Raw genomic sequence first — 15,960 nt, 5'->3', positions numbered from 1 at the left:
CTTGTCTTTTCATTTTGGCCAGCTCTGTAGACAACAAATTGTAAACATCAAATTTCTCAGCAGATATTTGCAAATTGTGTCTTCACAAATAAGCTTGCTCTAGAAATAAAGAGCTTCAACACACACATACATGAACAAACGATTTTAAGGTTTCAACTCCTGTATGTCTTTGAAAGGAAATCACCAAGAAACAAATAAAAAAGTTTCTATAGTAGATGGGGCATAGAATCCAGAGGAAAATTCTTAACATTTTTTTTGAGAAAGACTGATTATTTTCATCAATGTAGCAAATTGCTTAACACATTCAAATGTTTTGGTTTAAAATAAATAGCATAATATATTATAATGAAACACATTTTGTGCTGAATTACGTAACAGAAAAGGTATGCAAGTTTAACCAACTATTACTTAGCATATTCCCCACGTGAAGTCAGACAGTATTCACACTACAAGTCACACATTCCTCAACCCTTTAAATGACCTGAGATTACTAGATGCTCCAGGCCTATCTGTACTCTAAATTATACTGCAGTAACACTTCTACTGAATTTTTCCCAATTTTACAGTACAAATTAGGCTACAGGAAGCAATCTGCAGCAAACTGACCATAATGCTGCTGCAGGTAGTAAAACGAGCATTTAAATAAATAAATAAATAAATGAAATAATAAAGACAAATGCTCCCACCCCTACCTAAACAAACCAACCCGAGCTACTCACCATTCATGGCTGTGGGAAACTGAGCCATCATGGTCTTGAATATGCCTTGCTAGCTCTTAGCCATCTGCAACATAAAAACATTGTGCCATTAATAATGCAACAAGGGCAAAACGTAGCTCTACGCTCCCGCTGAGCAGGGGGAATGTCTGTCCCCTTTAGCTCACACTTCCGATAGCAAACAATGCTGGGCTTCAGGCTGCTGCTGAACAAGCTGAATTTACATTTGGGAGGGGGTGGGGGAATTTTTTTTTCTATTTTTTTTATAGGGTATGCAGTGCAGTCCTGAACCTAATGGCACATTCTTAAAGGAAAACAGTACCAACTGTTTAGCAACTGCTGCATAATGTACACAAACAGTTGACAACATGTCAGAGCATATGGCGTGGAGAACAGCCCTCTCCTGGCAGGAGGACAGACTCAGGGTCCTAGCAGATCTTTTCCAGCTATCCCTGGTAAATATTTATGCATATCATAAAAAAAGTGCAATGCACAGCTCCGTAACTGAATGCTTCTGCTGAGAAAAGTGGAAGAATAATCATTACTGGAATTCATCCATTCCACTACTCCACGCAGTATTTACAAAGAAAACACTCTTACATGATGTATTCCGAAAAAATGCCTTGTCCTAATAAAAATTTGTAGTCAGCCAGTTTTCTGTAACCAACACAATGAAGTTATTCCTTCTCTTGAGCTATTGCATAGACTCAAAAGCAGGATTTAAAGGGGTCTCAATATAATTTATTTTCATAATAAATATCAGAGTACTAAGACTTACTTTGTTTTTCTAGTATGTATCCTTTCAAGAGTACCTGTATTGTTATTAATTCTTTAGAACTGCAAAGTATTCACTAATACTTATCTGAGGGATAAGCATAAGCATGGCTTTACATAGAACTAAGACAATGCAGTGAGCTTTTGCTTTGGATGAGATAATTTTAGTTAAATACTAAAATTTATACATCATTATCCTGTGCTTTACATGGAGAAACTATTGTTCAGGATGAAGCTACAAAAATGAAATTTTGATTTTAATTTTAAAAAAAAAAAAAAAAAATCACATCTCATATCCCTCTGTCATGCCCCCTTTAGATACCAAACCTTCTCCCCGCACCAAAAAAACCCTTCACATCTCAATACAACCACAGATTTTAATATTAAGTACAGAAATATCACATCCCCCATACTCCCTCCCCCTCCAAGGAAACTCCTGCACATCTCATCACAAAAATCACACAAACAGAAAGCACTCTGGTTTCACATGTAGACAGAAGAGCATTTTTTATATCTATTGCACATTTCTGCAATGAAAATAAAAATGTCTGGGATCAGTTGTTAACAATCCTCTCTACATATTTTACATCATTATTATTACTATATATATTTATTTATATGTTTATATATTATTTGTATTATTATTTACATATCCTATAAATAACAGCTAAAATCATGCTATTGTAATAGGCCACAAATCATTCATTCTCACTGGGTCATTTGTACACCTCAGCCATGTGCGTACCTGGTCCCCCCCAAATGAATGAAGAACAGTATTTTATCTGAAGTTATCTTGCTCTATGTTGCTTATATAACTGTCCAGTAAGGAATGAACAATTTTTTTTTTTTTTTTTAAATCTGACACATTACAGACCAGTGTCATTAAGACATTTGACATTCCACGGTTTTTTATATACATTATACATACATTAGTGTATACACAAACACACACATATCTATAAAAAAGAGTAAATTGAATGATTAGCAAGTCCAAATGATCTCTCAGGGTGATATTAGGTATCAGTTGCAGAAAGATGAAAAAAAGGAAGCATGGATCTATTCCAAGACATGAATTCTAAAACAAACTGGAGTATTTTTAGGTTGCTTCCAGCACCTCTTCCTAGGCCTTACCAGCAACCTACCAAAAGACACCTGAAATCTATATATAGCCTTCCCAAAAACTACTTCCAATGTTGTTGAACATTTCTACAGCACATTTCTCTGCAAAAGCTGTTCTGTCAAGGGGGGCTAGAAGAGAACCTGAAACCATGACACAGAGGCGGGATGCTGGAGAACATCCCCAGAATCCACAGAGCAAAGCTCAGCAGAGCTCTGCGTTGACAGAGATTTCCACCTGCATGTGACTTGTGCTACATTTACAGCCTTACTGGATAAAGGCTACACATTTGATCTTTCCTCCAATGTATTTTTTTTTTCTCTTATTTTCAGATCTCTTTTAGGGTTTTTTAAATGAGTAATTACAGTAGAATCACAGAACCACAGAATACCCCAAGTTGGAAGAGACCCATGAGGATCATCGAGTCCAACTTCAGACCCCACACAGGACAACCCGAAAGTTAAAACATTGTCCAAACACTTCACGAACACCAGCTGGCTTGGGGCCATGACCACTTCCCTGGGGAGCTTGTTCCAGTGCATGACCACCCTCTCAGTGGAGAACTTTCTCCTAATATCCAATCTTAACCTCCCCTGACGCAGCTTTAAGCCGTTCCCTCACGTCCTATCACCAGAGAAGGGACCAGGACCTCCCTCGACGCTCCCCCTCATGAGGAAGCTGTAGAGCAATGAGGTCACCCCTCGGTCTCTCCTTCTCTAAGCTCAACAAACCTCAGCTGCTCCTCAGAAGTCTTGCCCTCTAGTCCTTTCACCATCTTTGTTGCCCTCCTTTGGACACATTCTGGTATTTTTATATCCTTCTTACATTGTGGAGCCCAAAACTGCACGCAGTACTCAAGGTGAGGCCTCACAATACAAGTCAGATAATTATCAGACAATACAAGTCTGATAATAAACTGATTAACTCTTATAGCCCAAAATCTTAAGATCTATTTTTAAAATACTTTACACAACTTACAGCTATAAAGTCAGACTGTCTTCTTTGGTTTTGCTGAAATGGCTCATGTAGATTGAGCTTTCTGAACTTCCAACTGCTGACCACGTGAGTGGGAGAAGTAACCCAGGCAGCTGAACGCACACAAAATGTGTAAACCCCCCCTCCCTTATTTTTATGTCCCTAGAGTCTCAACTATACCGTATTTTAAAATCAATTTCAACTGAAAAAATTTGAGGTCAGAGCCCTCATGTTAGCTTGGTGAGGGTCCTTCCTATTTATGAAAGCTCTGCGTCTACGGAGCACACGTGTTCCTTGTTCGTATTCATCAGCTGGGGTAACTCCAGCCCACTGTTACCGACAGCTACATATACAGGCAACTATCCTTCACTAATCTGTAAGACAACTGTTCTCTATCCTGGGCTGCATCAAAAGAAGCGTGGCCAGCAGGTCGAGGGAGGTGATTCTCCCTCTCTGCTCTTGTGAGACCCCACCTGGAGTGCTGCATCCAGCTCTGGGGTCCCCAGTGCAAGGCAGACATGGACCTGTTGGAGCAGGTCCAGAGGAGGGCTGTGAAAATGGTCAGAGGGCTGGAGCACCTCTCCTGTGAGGAAAGGTTGGGAGAGTTGGGGTTGTTCAGCCGAGAGGAGAGAAGGCTCCAGGGAAACCTTATTGCAATACTTGGAGGGGGCTTATAAGAAAGATGGAGAGAGACTTTTACCCAGGGCCTGTGGGGACAGAACAAGGGGCACTGGTTTTAAACTAAAAGAAGGTAGATTTAGGTTGGACACAAGGAGAAAATTTTTTTTATGAATAGGATAGTGAGACACTGGAACAGGTTGCCCAGAGAAGTTGTGGATGCCCCATCATTGGAAGTGTTCAAGGCCAGGTTGGATGGGGCTTTGAGCAAACTGGTCTAGTGGAAGGTGTCCCTGCCCATGGCAGGGGGGTTGGACTAGATGATCTTTAAAGGCCCCTTCCAACCCAAACCATTCTATGATTCTGTGGTAACAGAAGTTTCATAGCTCACATCAAGCAGAATTAGAAACCATAGTCAGACACTGAATACAGCACACCCAAGTTATCATCCATACCATTATCTGTCCTCTCAAAAGAAGGAGTCAGAGATCAGATGTTTCTAATACTACACTGATACTCTGTTCCAGTGCAGCACTCTCAAAAATAATGACCAGCTCGGCCCAAATTATCAACACAGGTTTTTTCAGCATACCTGAAAATTCCCTAAATTTCCCAAGCCTGGGCTGACCAAGCCTCATAAGTCTGCACCAGGCACTGCCATGTAGATGTACCAACCTTAGGTCCAAAACCAAGAGGGAACTGCCCAACAGATCTGTACTAAGAGTACATTACACCAATGTGATGTGATTAAATCATGATTTAGCTCTGCCATCTCATTATTATGTCTATAGGCAGATCTTGTCATATTTTAAAATACTAGACCTGAAGGGCACCAAAAACCTCCTACATTAACCCCCACAAATAATACTGAAAACTACGACCTTACAGGAGCAACCAGGAATCATAAATGCGGTTTTTACAAGTTTTCATATCACACCAGCACTGAGACCCCACTGTATCCCTTTGGACAGATCCGTTTCATCCAGACACCAGGGTTACACCAAGCACACATGCTTCTCTGGTGACAAATTCCAAAGCTGCACCGAGAGGTAAAAAAAGCAAAAATAAAAGCATCGTTGCAACATAATTTCCCCTCATTCAATTTTTTAGGGAAGGAGGAAACAGTCCAGTAAACTCAAAGTCTACACATATTTTTCAAAGATCTGTGGAAACAATCCCTCCCAAAGAATGCAGCTTGCCCTCAACAAGTATTCCGTCATCTACGTTGCCACAGCACACCCCAAAGGCTTGGATATTATGCACAAATCAACGTTAAAAGCAGCTTATTTTCACAAACTCCAAATAAAGTTGCTCTAGTTGCCATCTGCAAAAGTACCTTGCACCTTTAGGACACAGGTGTGCACTATTTATTTACCAAGGGAAATCTCAGCAAAATATTCTTGCTTTAGGCCAAACTTACATTTTTTTAGAACAACTCTGATAACTTTCAATCATTAATCGAGGTGAAAGCTGTAAATTTCCAAAGAACCTTATTACACAATACTACAGAGAAACCCAATGCCATATAAAAAAATTTACTGAAGAAAAAAAAAAATCAAGAAAAGACTATAACTAGTATCCCAAACAGAAGATATAGATGGAAAAATGGCCATCACAACTAGAATATCTCACAGAAAAGGATTTGTCTCTGCAAAATGTTCTAGGAGAGGTGCTTGGTGAACCCAGTTACCCGTTGCAAGAAACTGTGGCATCCACAGCAGGAGATCCACATTGTAACAAAACAGGATCAAACATCCTGGTGAACGCTGTAGACTACATTAAGCCCTGATGCCATTTAGGGTGAAAACAGGAAAACTTGGATGTTAGGTTTAAATAGCAGAACGGCAAGTTCTTGTAAACAAACCATCTGAGCAGTCCCAATGTTTAAAGCACTAATTGTTTTCACAAACTGACCTGCCAAACTGCAACTTCTGCTCCCTCTCTCAGTGTTCCTTACAGTTGATACAAGTTGAGAAAGAAATGACAAGATTGCAAGAAGGAGGGGGAACCTTACAACCATGCTGAAAGCATTAGAAAACATTAGAGCTGGGCAGACTGCAGGAGAAAGGGAAAAGAAAAACTTTCTTTTCCATCATAGGCATATTGCCATTTTCTGAAGAACAGTCTTACCACAATCTTTGCTAATATTTATACTTTAATCAATTTTTTTCAAAATATTTCTCAGAAAAAAAAACACAGCCACACAGTTTTAGTAGGAATGAAGGTCTGGTGCATCAGGGTCTGTCCTACCAGTTTTAACTGGAATAAAGCAAATACCGCAGAAGCAGCCTGTGTGGACACACTACTAGTCTTTTCCTTTTCTCAAGGACAGAAAGAAGATACATTGCAGATTTTTGCTGTAAGAACCAATTAGCAAGGACAGAGATTGCAGTACTAGTTGACCGATTTACTCTTTGCAACACCTGTGGATCTGGACACACAAAGACTACTCAGTATTTGCAAATCAAACAGTAACAGCATAACAGCCCATGTAGTTGTTCTGTGCTTTTTTTGGATTATCCTCTTGAAAATCGGAGAATAGCAAGCATTAGTAAGGCATTATAAAGCAGCACAGACTACAACTTCTCTTTGTTCAAGACATATCGGTAGAAAAGTTTACCGATTAAAAACAATAAAAGAAAACCAACACATTTTGGCAGGCCAAGAATTTATCTCCTTTATACAGTGGAGCTATACACAGTGACATGGCCTTTTCAAAATGTACTGTGGCCAGCTTCACAAAGTCCACCCACTCTGATAACAAATGAATGACATCAGTAACAAAATGAAGAAGTCAGTCCCGGGTAGCTAGCAGATCGCTAGCTCTTCCTGCTCCCCTCTGTTACTGTGGATAAGAGTACTGCAAGCTAATATTTTGACATTTCAAGAAAAAAAAAAAAGCGTTAAATATTTTTCTTCTTAACCCTATGGTACAAAGTCCCCTCCTTGCTCACTGTTACAGAGCAACCTGCTTCCAAACAGTGATTAAGACAGAACACAAAAAATATTTTTTTCTGACAAATACCCTTCTGCCCACCTTGCCCGACTAACAGGCTTTCTGAATATACTGACCATGCAAAATGGATGCCACACAAAATACAAGAATCTCTGTTTCTTTTTAAAAAACATAATTGTGTGGTCAGTATTGATGGGTTTACTCTGTTTCTTACACAGCTGCTCAGCTGTGAAAGCACCCATTCAAAATATCAAGACCCAGTTCAACTCTCCTCTGTCGCTGGAGATTGAAACAGATCTTTCCTTCCTCCTAGGAGAAGGCTTTCCCACATTTTATTGCACAGTTGTTTAAGGAAACCCATGCACAGTGTTTGGAATAGTAACGTCAACTCAGGACTTCAACCTCCTACATGAAATTCTCTTCCACTGAGCCAGACAGCCGCAGGTCCCTCTCTGTCCATGCCCCTCCAGCTTTGATTCTTCTTTGCAAAGAAGAAAAAATTCTGAAGGAGGGAATGAGAATGCCACTTCAGGAAGCCCACTATTTAAATCCCTGGCCCTTCTCCCAGGAGATGCATACATGAACTTCCTCAGGAAAAGATGGGAGTTGAACCCAGTTCTGTCACGCCCTGGAAGAATACATTCACTAACCTGATCCCAGACACTGGCAGACATCACCACCTCTGCTTGCTTTGCTTAAAAAGGAAAAGAAAAAAAGAAAAAAACACGGGGTGGATTATTTATAAGATTCTTTTTTTAAGGGGCTCTGAGCTTCTACCTTCGAGAAGGAACTCCAGGCTGCATATCATAACCTTTCTGCATATCATAACCTTTCCAGAGAGCTGAGTGAGATACACTTGCTCCTGAATGGGTGGTAACTTAAAATACACTCTTGTCTTTTTTGCTTCCTACTTTCTAATTTACATGACTCCCCACTCCATATGCTGTTTTTTCTAGATCCTGTTTTGAGACACATCAATTCTCACATCTAATTATTTGCAAGCACTGTGCAAGAGCCCCAAGATGCTGTTTGGTGAGGTCCACACACCTTGAAACCTACAGTTCTCCACTTCCACACTGCAACTCCTAATTTACATCAACGTGAACTTAGATGAAACATAAATCTTTGATGAGTTTTCTCTTCTTTCCATTATTTTCTGACTTCAACCATGACTGGAAACATTCAGAGCATATTACTTAAGAGCTTACCCATTCGAAGTCTTGCCATCTTAGAGGAAATTTTTGAGCCCCCTCCTGTCCTTCCATCAGAAGCACAAGTGAAATCTGCCTCCTAACAGAGAAAAAAAACCCCACCTAACAGAAGAATTCTTAGATTATCTTCTCCTTATGATACAGGAGCTGCTACTTAACTTGTTGCTCAGCTTTCAGTCCCAGATAACAATGCAAAACATACAGAACATCTAATGGACTGCTATAGCTAAGAATAAAACAAAAGATACAGAATATGTGGCCAATCTTCTACACACAGCAGAGACCAGTATTTCACTATTTGTAAAACTAATGAAGGTAAAACATTCAGTGAGACTTGGATTTACATTTTAGGTATCTGCTTTCAAGCTGGGCAGGTGCACAAAACCATCACAGGCTTAACTTCTCAAAATTGAATGAGATGACAAGCAGAGAGGAGACAGGCCACAAGAGGCCTTTAAAGCAAAGAAATGTAGTTTATTTTTGATGAAACAAAAACCAAGAAAACCTCATGGGAGAAAAAGCAAATCAGCTTTGGCAGTCAAAACAAGAAAAATTAACTAGGTAGCATTATTTTGGATGGGCAACAGATGGGTCAAAATGCATTCCCCAAAGCAAGATAGAAAACCGTGGGTGTAATGGAGGTCCAAGAGATCCCACCCAGTACAGGAGCCCCAGGAGGCATGCTGGTCCTGAGCTGGACCCAGGACCCAGGCAGCGTAGCCACAGCACCTCTTACCTGCCCCAGCTGAAGCCTCCTGCTCTGACCACGCTCTCAGCCACAAGTCCTGTCCACGCTATATTACCAAGAACAGTTCTTCAAAGCATCCAGTTGAAATTTGGTCTCTTAACCTTCAACACTGGGCTCTAACAGCATACAGTAATCATGTTTTGACCACTGCAAATGAATTTCATGAACTTAGGGAACCAATTATACCTGGGTTAGACACATATCTCAATGTCATGTGAAGTCCCTATAAGCAGAAGTGTATCTTAGTTAGAAAGACACTTGTCCTACCTTAAGAAATTCATAATATTATGACTACACTAAGAGTGTAGTGGAAAAAGCAAGGGAGTTTTAGATTTTGATTAGTAAAATTCTTGACCTTTGAAAGATAAGGCTAAAAGTATTATTTAAGTCAGCTCTGATTTTTGATACACTTATTAGTATAGCCATAATAGGTCATTTTTCTGCATTCCAGTTGTAGTATTTTTAGAAACAAAGAAGAATAACTCCCATTTCCTGTTCTTCCCTTACTTCATGTGTATGCTGTTGAATCACTAGCTGCAGATATCACTCACAACTGATGCCACAGCATTTCACAAGCTCCACTTGCATCAGCCTTGAAAATTTTCACTAGAAGACCCAGCTCAGAATTATTATCTGCTACTTCTGAAGCTGAAGCAACAACATCCCATATCAAATGTCTCAAGTCAAACTGGCTGCTCTCAGAATCGCAGTCCCAAAGCAGCTGTGACTTATCTGGATCAACCATGTTTTTTCAACTATCTGTAACTGCAAAAATGTTTAAAAATAGTACTCAGGTAATTGTCCTTTAGTAGGTAACTCCAATGTGTTGCGCTGCTACTGTCATCATGTTACATCATTTGAATTTCATGTGGTGTTCCGAAAATAAGAGTTACACAACACTGTGCTCATCTATATATTAATGTTCAACTCATTACTTTAACTCTAGGATCCAAGTAACCAACCTGGCCAGGCTGTGTTCCTATACTTACGAAGTCTTAAACATTCTGAATTTGAAGAAAATGACATTTCATCAGCTCCACTTTTACTTTATGATTTTTATGTGACCTATTCCTCACCTTTTGAATGTTTGGTGCTAATGCCACAACAGTACCAGAAAAACAAGTTACTACAGTCTCTGTATAGTCAGTCTTGCAATACGCAATAAAACAAAGTATGTGTGGATGTAAGAAGAATCAAAGACGCCTCATGAAATAAAATTACCTATCTTGTTTTCTAGAGAAAGACTTAAATAAATCTCAGAATAAAAAAAAAATCCTGATGGACAAGATCTTCAATGAAAGGAGTAACATCCTAGTAACCAAGTAACCAGCATGCTTAAATTCTTAGCTTGGCTTTCTAAGGGTATGAGGCACGAGTAGTTAATACGTACTTTGATGAATCCCATCATCCAACATGAACCAAACTTAACAGAAGGGTGGACTTTGCAAAGATCTTAACTGCCTACAAGATTCATGAAAATAGGCAACCAAACAGAGAAGACACTACCAAATTTAGTGCCCCCATTAATGAGAAAGACTGCTGTACATTTGCATACCAATATTAGACACCAGAGAATCTACATGGCTGAAAGATGTTCTAAACATACTGCCCACGAGAAAAACTTCAACAAAAGCTTACATCTGATTAGATTCAGACAGCCAACACCACAGAAAACAAGGCTTCACCAGTGGCACTGCTCACAGCTGGCTTAAAATTTCAGCTTACATTGGTTGGTCACTGAAAGGAACTTGAACCAACATGTAGAGATAAGCCTCCCAGTTCTATACTGATCAGGATTCAGAAACAGATTTCCAGAGGTAATTCAGGCACCCGCAACATTTGCAACTAAGCATTTGAAAATTGTGGGATCACTTAAAACAGCTGCTTAGCACTTCCAAAAATCTGACCAGGCACTCTAACAAGAGTGCTTCCCTCCAAAATAGTCCGTTGCATCATCCTTCACCAAGCAGGGTACACAAGGAACATGCAATTTTAGAAGGTGAAGTTCAAGGGTGATAATGTGTTTTTAAAGCTAAAAAGAATACAGTAAGTACCCTATTTCACCCCATACCTAGGGTCAATCTCTGAACCTCAAAGTACACTTTGTGTTAAGTGTTTTACTGACAAATGATAGTGCTTGAAATAGGTCAGTCATAAAAAAAGAGAATTCTCTAATTAGTTCTACATTATCTTTTGTTATCTTTATAATCACCAGTCATCACTTAAGATGAGAAAGGTAAAGAAAGGTCACTGACTTTCCCACATCATTCAGCCACATGAAATGAGCCCTCCAATCCAAAAGCAACACCACAAATTCACAAAGTCAACAACCTATACTCCTCTCACAATTTTCACAAAAGGACTATGTTTATGTCAAGCTTCCCCCCAAAACTTAAAAACATAGCAGGATCCGTCATCTAATATACCTTGCCAAGAGATGTGGCATTACACTGAACTGAAAGCAGCTTTTGGAAGTCAAAATAAAGTAACTTGAAAACAAGGAAATGTAGCAGTTGCATACACATATATGGAACAAGTCACAGCACCAGCGCTGCCAGGAACACTGGCTGATGTCATTGCAAGACCAAGCTCTATGGTTTTTGGAAGGTCTTGGTGACTGGTCAGGGATCCTGACAACTGGAAAAAGGCAAACATCACACCCATCTTCTGGAAGGGCAAGAGGGACAGTTCAACAAAACCGAAGGCTGCTAAGTCTGACTTTAGTCCCTGGAAAGATTATGGAGCAAATCCTCCTGGGAACCACCTACAGATGCTTAAAGAACAAGAAGATAATGGGAAACTGCCAGCATGCACCTACCCAGGACTAACCACACCTGACACATCTCATAGCTTTCTGTGTTGAGATGACCTGCTCTGCGGACGAGGGCAGAGCAGCTTGTTGTGACTTTACGAAGGCTTTCAACAACATTTCCCACAGTATCTTTAGAGCCAAAATGGTGAAATACAGTTTTAATAGGTTGACTGTAAACTGAGTGGAAAACTAGCTTGACCAGTGGACTCAAAGGGCTGTGATCAGGAGTCCAAAATCCATCTGGTTGGAACTAATGATGTTCCTCAGGGGTTGATACCACAGCCAATACTGTTTAGTGTCTTCGCTGACAATCTGGGCAACGAGATGGGATGCACTCTGACCAAGTCTGGATGCCAAACTGGAGAGGGCTACTCAGAGAGGTTGTGGGATCTCCACCCCTGGAGGTAGTCCAAACACAACCAGACATGGCTCTGAGCAACCTGCTCTAAGCTGGCTGTGCTTTTAGTGAGAGTTGGACCAGTTATCTCCAGAAGTCCCTTCCAAACTAAATTATTCTATGACTACATTTTAGGTAAATAAAAGCAAATGGAAGCAGTTAAAAGCTATTTTAAAAACTGAGATACTGGAGATCTTTATTTTTAATGTTCATTTCTGGCCTATTTTCACTTGAAAGGAAACATGTCCAACTTTTGAACCAGTTTTAAAAAGGGAGAGAGAACTACTCTGGACTTAAAAAGAAAATCTCATGAAATGGTCTCTTCTCAAATTTTACATGCTGATCAAACTTAATCTTTTGAGGTAAGAGCAGAGAATTTACTTGTAGACTGTTAATTAATGAGGTATCTCTCAGGCCAGAGACCTCTGTCTCAATTTGCAATAGGAACTAATGACCTGGACTACACTCCTCTTCAGGAGCTAATCACAAGGTCTCTTCCTGACAGACGCCTCTTTTCGAGAGGTGTGAAGCTTTTTGATAATGCCCCATGCAAAAGACATAGATTACCTTTCACTTTCAAAATCCTGTCCCTTTTCCCCACCAGCTCCAGATGAGTAGCTCAATGAAGAATTACTATCACCTACAGAACTTAGCTTCATTTTTCATAGCTGCTACTTTGCTATGGCATGAAATTAATTCACTTTTCAATATTAAAGACCCCAACAGAAATATCTGTAAATAAACCTACTGTAAGAACTGTCGTGGTCCCAGTCACTATAATACCTGAAACTCAATAAATAAAGCCTTCTCAACAACACAGTTCAAAATCATTCACGGGTCACTTCTGCCTTAACCTACCTTACTCTGTCCACAACAAGAATGGTGAAAAAAATAAGCAGCAGATAGCTCTAATAGCAGAACCACCTACAGTAGATAACCCCATATGGCGATTAGCACAAACAAGCCACAGGTACAGCATTTTTGTTATTGTTAGTGCTACAGGAACATACTCTTTGTTTATATTACAGTAGCAGCTAACAGCTCAGTGAGGGATACATCCCATACGCTACATCCTGTATAGACAGAGGAGAAAAAACATAAATGCAATTCCCTCAGGATAGTAATTAAATGGAGAAGCATATTCACTTGATCTAACTTAGGTACCTGAGTTAGGATGCTAATCTGACCACAATTTCTGTGTAACAGAGAGCATGGAGCAGTCTCAATCCATGTTTGCAGGGATGCATGCGGTTCTCTTAACATTATACGGAGCCTAGAGTCTGAACTAAGGTTTCTCTTAATATCCAGAGGTATGGTGGTGTGAACGCTCCTCCCAGCTTAGTCAGAATAAAAAAAATACAGACAAACCAAACAGGGAAGGTAGAGTGGAAACATGAGAACAAAAATGAACAAGGTTTAGTAGAAAAATGAAGCCCAGCTAGCTATTTATCCCATTAGTTCCTAATACTCATTATTTCTAAACATCACCGTCGCATCAGTGGCCATAGATGTTTGTTACAGCTACAGTCTTTGAATTACAACCTAATTTCAGATGAACAATTTAAAACTCTTGAAAGCAAGCTGCATTTTGCGTACCACCGATGTTATCCACACCACGCCAAAGCTGTACTGCTTCACATGCTTTTTATGTTTTCCTGTGCACATTCAAGCGTGGGAGCTGCTGCCATCACAGGCAAGCATGAACAAAAACAAGTTTAAAAAACATCATGTTCCCAAAAGAGAGACGCAAACGCTAGGGCAGCCTGAACACAAGGGCAAGCAGCTTGTAACTTCTCATTCCAGTGTTTTAGATGGGGAATTTCCAACTGATGTTTAAGAGAACCGCTATGAGCGTAGGTTAAAGATCATAGGTGCTATCTAAAGCACCATCTACTTTCAAGTTCTGCTATGTGACAGATGTCAAAGCGTCAACTGCTACGAAAACCATTTAAGGTACTCAAAATAGTATTTTAATGTTTAGGGAACCGAATCACGTTATCTCAGCCCCATTTTATTTTCTGAGCTACGACATGCCGCAGCACGAAGCCGAGACCAAGGAAAGCCAGTCTATTTACCGACAAAGCAGTTCACAAACTTCAACTGCAGAAACCACTTCAATTTCTCCAAACTCTAGGCTTGCACAGTAACTACAAGAAACAAAATCGCCATCCCCACAACCACCCGGGGTCCCTTAACACGTCCGAGTCACCTCACCTCGCCAGGGCGCTCCCTTGGGTAGACAGTGAGCTGTTTGGGCACCGACACCGGTGTTTCTTCCCCTCGCAGAGCAGCGATAGAGCCAAGGCGAGCAGCAGCGCTAGCAGCAGGCGCTACCGCCAGCTCCGCCCGGACCGCCGCCTCCCCCCCGCCCCGCAGACAAGCAGCGGAGCTCAGCGGCCAAACTTTACGGCCCGGCGATGGAGCCAGCTCCCGGGAAGAGCAGTTCCCATAGAAACGCCGGGAACGGGACTGCGGCGGGGAGCGCGGGGGAGCCGCTGCCCAGCCCCGGCTCCCTGACAGCGCCCGGCCCCGCCGCCGCCGGGGGGGGGACTCACGGCCTCGCCGGGGAGTCGGGCAAGTCAGCTGCTCTCCGGGAGGGCGAAACCTACGCAAAACGCTATTTTTAAGAGGAAAGAAAAACCCCAAACCCCACCACCCTCAAAGGCGGGGGGGGGGGGGCGCGGAATATAAATAAAGCGGCTTGGCGCAATAGAAACCTCGCCTGTTCCTCCCCACGCCCGCCCCCCGCCCGGGCGGCTGCTGTGCTTACAGGACGGCAGGGGCAGGCGCTTCCCCGCCCGGCAGCGCCCAGGCCGGCCGTGCCCCGCCGCCCCGGGCCCGCAGCGAGGCCCCGCGGGGCGGCCGGGCTGACAGCTCCGCGCCGCCGGAGCTCGCCCCCCCACACACACCCCGCACCTCCCTTCCCTCGGCCGCCCCCCGCACCCTGGGGACGGGGCCGCCCCGCCGGTCGGGTCCGGTCGGGTCGGGTCCGGTCGGGAGGTGGCCCCGCTCCTGCGGGCGCGGAGGAGCCGCACGCCGCCCCGCCGCTTGTACCTGTTGCGCTGCCCGTCAGCGCCGGCTCCGCAAGGGCTGCCGCCGCCGCTGCCTCCTCCTCCTCCGCCTCCCGCGGCGGCGTCAGCCCCACAACATGGCGGCGGAGGCGGGGGCCGCCCGGGAAGGAAGAGCGGGGGAGGGAGCCGGGGCCGGCGGGCACGGGCCGAGGGCGCCGCTGGGTGCCGGCGCCGCGCCCGGCAGTCGCGGGGCGAGGGCGTGGGGGCGGCGGCGGTCGCTTGGCGGAGCACGACCGCATCCCGAGGGGGGAACGGGCGGGCAGGGGGGAACGGGCGGGCGGGCGGGCGGGCAGCCCCGGGCGAGGGGGGCATCAGCGCTTGGGGCGCAAGGCCGGCGCCTCAGTGAAGGGTCGCCTTGCCCGGGGGTGCCGCCTCCCGGGTCTGGCCCAAGCTAGCCAAGGAGTAGTGCTGGGACCCGGAGGTGGGAAAGACAGACCTGTTACCGGCGCCCGGCCTGACCTTTGCGGCACAGCACGCCGGGATCCCACGCAGCGAGCCCCGCTGCAAGCGCCGGTCGGTGCCGTGTGCTCTGCAGGATGATTCCTGCCAAGTAGTAAGCTGCCGT

The 15,960-nt window shown here is 43.1% G+C and overlaps 1 protein-coding gene across 6 annotated transcripts in view; it reads right to left on the bottom strand.

Annotated features, from left to right (window-relative positions):
• ITSN2 (intersectin 2) overlaps window positions 1–15,504 on the bottom strand; it is an 86,035-nt gene extending 70,531 nt beyond the window's left edge. For 4 of the 6 annotated variants that reach the window (XM_030037843.2, XM_030037847.2, XM_041128897.1 and 1 more), the window contains exons 1-2: window positions 15,379–15,504; window positions 720–783 (exon numbers count right to left, since the gene is read on the bottom strand). In XM_030037843.2, coding sequence (XP_029893703.1) covers window positions 720–750 — 31 coding nt within the window. In that variant the 5' untranslated portion in view covers window positions 751–783; window positions 15,379–15,504. The other 2 variants (XM_030037845.2, XM_030037844.2) reach the window with 2 other exon arrangements.
• Window positions 15,505–15,960: the final 456 nt, after the last annotated feature.

The sequence above is a fragment of the Aquila chrysaetos genome, chromosome 15 (genome assembly GCF_900496995.4).
Source record: "Aquila chrysaetos chrysaetos chromosome 15, bAquChr1.4, whole genome shotgun sequence".
NCBI classification, from domain to species: domain Eukaryota; kingdom Metazoa; phylum Chordata; class Aves; order Accipitriformes; family Accipitridae; genus Aquila; species Aquila chrysaetos.
This window is presented reverse-complemented; position numbering and strand designations above follow the sequence as displayed.